The sequence below is a fragment of the Schistocerca piceifrons genome, chromosome 4 (genome assembly GCF_021461385.2).
Source record: "Schistocerca piceifrons isolate TAMUIC-IGC-003096 chromosome 4, iqSchPice1.1, whole genome shotgun sequence".
Taxonomy (NCBI): Eukaryota; Metazoa; Arthropoda; class Insecta; order Orthoptera; family Acrididae; genus Schistocerca; species Schistocerca piceifrons.
In genome coordinates, this window is record NC_060141.1 from 609,499,083 (window position 1) to 609,503,100 (window position 4,018).

General features: G+C 41.1%; 1 protein-coding gene across 1 annotated transcript; it reads left to right on the forward strand.

The window, feature by feature from the left end:
- Positions 1 to 2,768: 2,768 nt before the first annotated feature.
- LOC124796053 (piggyBac transposable element-derived protein 3-like) lies at positions 2,769 to 3,506 on the forward strand. The gene has a single exon (XM_047260140.1). It carries the CDS (start codon positions 2,769 to 2,771, stop codon positions 3,504 to 3,506), a length of 738 nt encoding a protein of 245 aa, XP_047116096.1.
- The last annotated feature ends 512 nt before the right edge of the window (positions 3,507 to 4,018 follow it).

Here is a 4,018-nt window from a genome sequence, read left to right on the forward strand (position 1 = left end):
GGCAAAGTGGCCTCGTTCGCCAGAGACGGAAGTATCGGTTTACGGCCGACTGTAAGCGCCTGAGCTGCTCGTCGATTAAGAAGACGACGCCCAGGGCCCTAGGAGTGCTGTGCCCCACGAAACTGGCTACTTGCCGTGCGCCGACTCGGATCCAGCGATAGCGCTTACTGTGGGAGACCTTAGGCAGCTTCTACACCGGCGACTTCATCGCGGCAATTCAACTGCGCGCCTCAATCGCTGCGTATTGAAGTCGCGCGCTTGAGTCGCCGAGCATACAATTGAACTGCCCGGAACAAGCTCTGTGACAAGAGACGTCTGTGTGCTTTAGTAAGTCAGCTGCGAAATTGATTCTGACGAGGAAGCAATTCTTTTCGCTTTGTTATTGGAAAGAAAAAAAAACAGACGCCACCGATGTCAACTTAATACTGGTCGCATACTACGTTAATTGCTCGAGATAAACACGTTTTAAAATTTGTAAGGAATTGAGAGAAAACCCTGAAAAATTCTTTAGCTTTTTCAAAATGTCTGTGCTGTGCTGAGGGCTAAAACACCAAAGGATGGCAAATGAACAATGGTTTATCACCATCGGGAAATCTAATGATTACCTTAAGGTAAATAAAATGATTACTCCACGTATACAATTATTTTTAAGGTTGGTTTAGTTGTAACTTGTTTGGATGTATACCATTAAAATACAATGAACCAACTTTTTAATATTTATACTACCCAGAGTGTTCATCAGTAATTACTGATGAATCAGGTGAAATAAGTGAAGCATCGCGATCTAATGTACTTGGGTTTGAATTGTATGCAAGAACAATCATGGGTGGATACGAACATATAGGTACTGGTATGTGCGACGCGAGCTTATAATTACAATTTTATACTTACCTCTAAGACCCGCTGCAATACTCCCTCAAAAATAACATCATTTCAGATTTGGCGACTATCTTCAAGTGCTGTGGCACAGACCTCAAATCACTTAACAATGACGGTAGAAAATTCTTGTCGAGGTCATCTGCTTCAGGCGCTGCAAACAACCAGTCATTCAGTTTCGCAATCACTGAAATTCACTCCTTGATCACGCAGCAACGGATTCTTCCGCAGGAGCTAAGATCAGAAATGATATCGATGTTGGATGCCGTGGTCTGGAACTAAGTCGACGTTCTAGCTCTTGCCAAAGGAGTTCATTTGGTTCCAGCCGGGACTCTCGGCAGGCCAGTTCATTTCAGGACTGTTTCACAAACAATTGAATTAGAGAAGTTGTTTTAAGACAGAGTGCACTGTCATGCTGATACCGCCTTCTACTGCTAGCCTGCTTTGCACAGTACATAATGCTGTAAATGTGTTCGTATTCTACCGCATTTACAGTTTTCTTAAGTTCAATAAGAACAGCACACCCTAGTCACGAGATACCGTTACACCAGCTCCTCCGCATTTCTCTGTCGGCACTAAACATAGTGAGTCTTGCTCATCACCAGATACCCGGTCTTCGATTGACTCACAAGGAGACCAATCATGCTCGCTGCCGCCTGCAAGCTGTCTCTCATCTGTATCATTTTTCTCTTAAATCCGGACAACAGGGCGACATCATCAGCAAATGCAAGATTTTCTCCCTCTCTACCTCAAACCAATCGGAATTTTTATGAGCAGCTTCCCTATAATTTCGAGCGCCAGGTAGAACAATATTGGCGTCACACACAAACTAACTCCTTGTTTCAGCTATGTGATTATGTTAGCGCTTTCAGAACCGATACGCACAATTGTGTGGGTACGATTTATTTGCGTTGCAGCATCATATTATTCCGCTATGCAGTTGAGTGCCAAGTCACAGGAGTGTGCAGGAATCGCTGTTTCGTATACAACTCGATTTATATCGATATCTCGTTAAAGAAGCAAGATATTGTGTCTTAATCTTTGGTAATTGTCAAGATGGCGGGTCGAAAGCATGTCTGTCGAGGTAAATTTATTGCTTTTTGACATTTGGAAAATTGTGTTTGAGATTCCGAATGGTGTACAGAAGTAAATAAAAATATGTCCGCTACTATTATTTGAATACTTTCATAGCTACAATGACTGTAACATTAACACGCACAATTGTGTGTGTTGGGATTATTTTACCGGCATACGGTCGTTTTCGGTCGACGTTTTGTGGTTACGATTCGGAACAGATTGCGGAATAGATAAGTCATTTTACTATTGTATTTACCCATTATTTTCACAGTTCGTTTGTTTGTTTCGTTTTAGGGCTTACTGACGAGGAAATTCTAGCCATATTAGATGACTCTGAAGTGGAAGTCTTCAGTAGTGATGACGAATTGTTAGATACAACTTGGACTCTTCCAACAATCAAACCTAGACTTGGAGAAAACTCTGAATCTTCTGACGAGGAGGAAAATTGTAACAATGTTTCTGCAACAATACTACCAGTTGCTCTAGAAGTTCAGGACAATTTTCCCAGACAACACAGTAGAAATAATCCTAAAAAAACAATGGAAATACATAGTCGTTTGTCCACTTGGAGGAAAAGACCATTCACCTCCAAAATTTTTGCGCACTCTGAGAGTGAGGTAGGACAGGAAACTAAAACTCCAATGAGCTATTTCAGCGAGTACTACCCAGAAGATTTTTTTCAGTTAGCATCTGACTTCACTAACAGTTACTACTTTTCGAAGAAAGGGTAGTTGCTTCATACAAATCCTCAAGAGATAATAAATCTGTAAGGCATGCATGTACTTACGGGTTGCATTAGATATCCTCGTACACGTATGTACTGGCAGAAGTCATTGCGTATGCCAACTATTGCAGATTTTATGCCTAGAGACAGGTTCTTCACTCTCAGAACAGCACTGCATGTTGTGGACACTAACAACATTCCACGTGAATCAGAAACTAATAGATTGTGGAAAGTACAACCTGCAATTAATGTTGTACGCAGTGCTTGTTTGAGACTTCCATGCCCCTCTGAAAATGATTATTCCACTGATGAGCAAATGGTACCATTTACTGGACGCTGCACATTGTCTCAATATGTTCCAAACAAACCGCATCCTTTGGAAATCAAAAACTTTGTTTTGGCAACAACGAAAGGTTTAGTACTTGATTTTGAATTTTATCGAGGTAAATCAACTCCTCTGCCAGCTGTTGGCCTTGGTCTTGGGCCATTTGTAATACTTCGCCTTGCTCAAACATTACCTCAAGGTGCAAGACTATATTTTGACACATATTTTACAGCTTTGTTTTTCATTATGGTTCCTGTTCCTTCCAGCCCTAGGTCAAGTAACTGTTGCAATAATGGCAGAGTGAAACCAGTTCACCTGACAGAACAAAAAAGACTGAAGGGAGGAGGTATGGACGAATTCTGCAGGGACGATGATAAAATAGTCATCGTCCAGTGGAAAGATTCAAAAGCTGTGACCCTTGCCTCTACTTGCACAGGATGTGAACCTGTAAGCAATGTTGAGAGATGGAGTAAACCAGAAAAGAAGTACATCTTAGTGCCATGACCTGCAGTCGTAGTGAAGTACAACCTATGTTTGGGAGGAGTGGACCTCTGCGATCAATTGATGGAGACTTACAGGACTTTCTTGAAGACAAAAAAGTGGACTTTAAAAGTTTTAATTCATTTACTTGATTTGGCTTGCGTCAATTCCTGGTTACAATACAAAGTTGAATGCGAAGCCAATAAAGTACAAAAGAAAAACACTTTAGATCCTCTTGGATTCCGACAAGTGATTGAGGAAGCGCTAATTTCTTCTTCTTCAGGACAGTAACATGAAAGTGAGTCCGATGAAAAGCCAACAAATAAAATGTACAATCCAGCAAACACACCATGTGATGAGAAGCGGCTAGACGGATAACATCACTGTTGATGATTTACCTTCAGCTCGTTGCTGCAGACAAAAATAATTGCAAGAAGAGGACGAGAACAAGATGTCCGAAGTGTAATATTTATTTGTGTTTGTCAAAAGACAGTAATTGTATTCTTGAATATCATACATAAATATGTAAGATAATC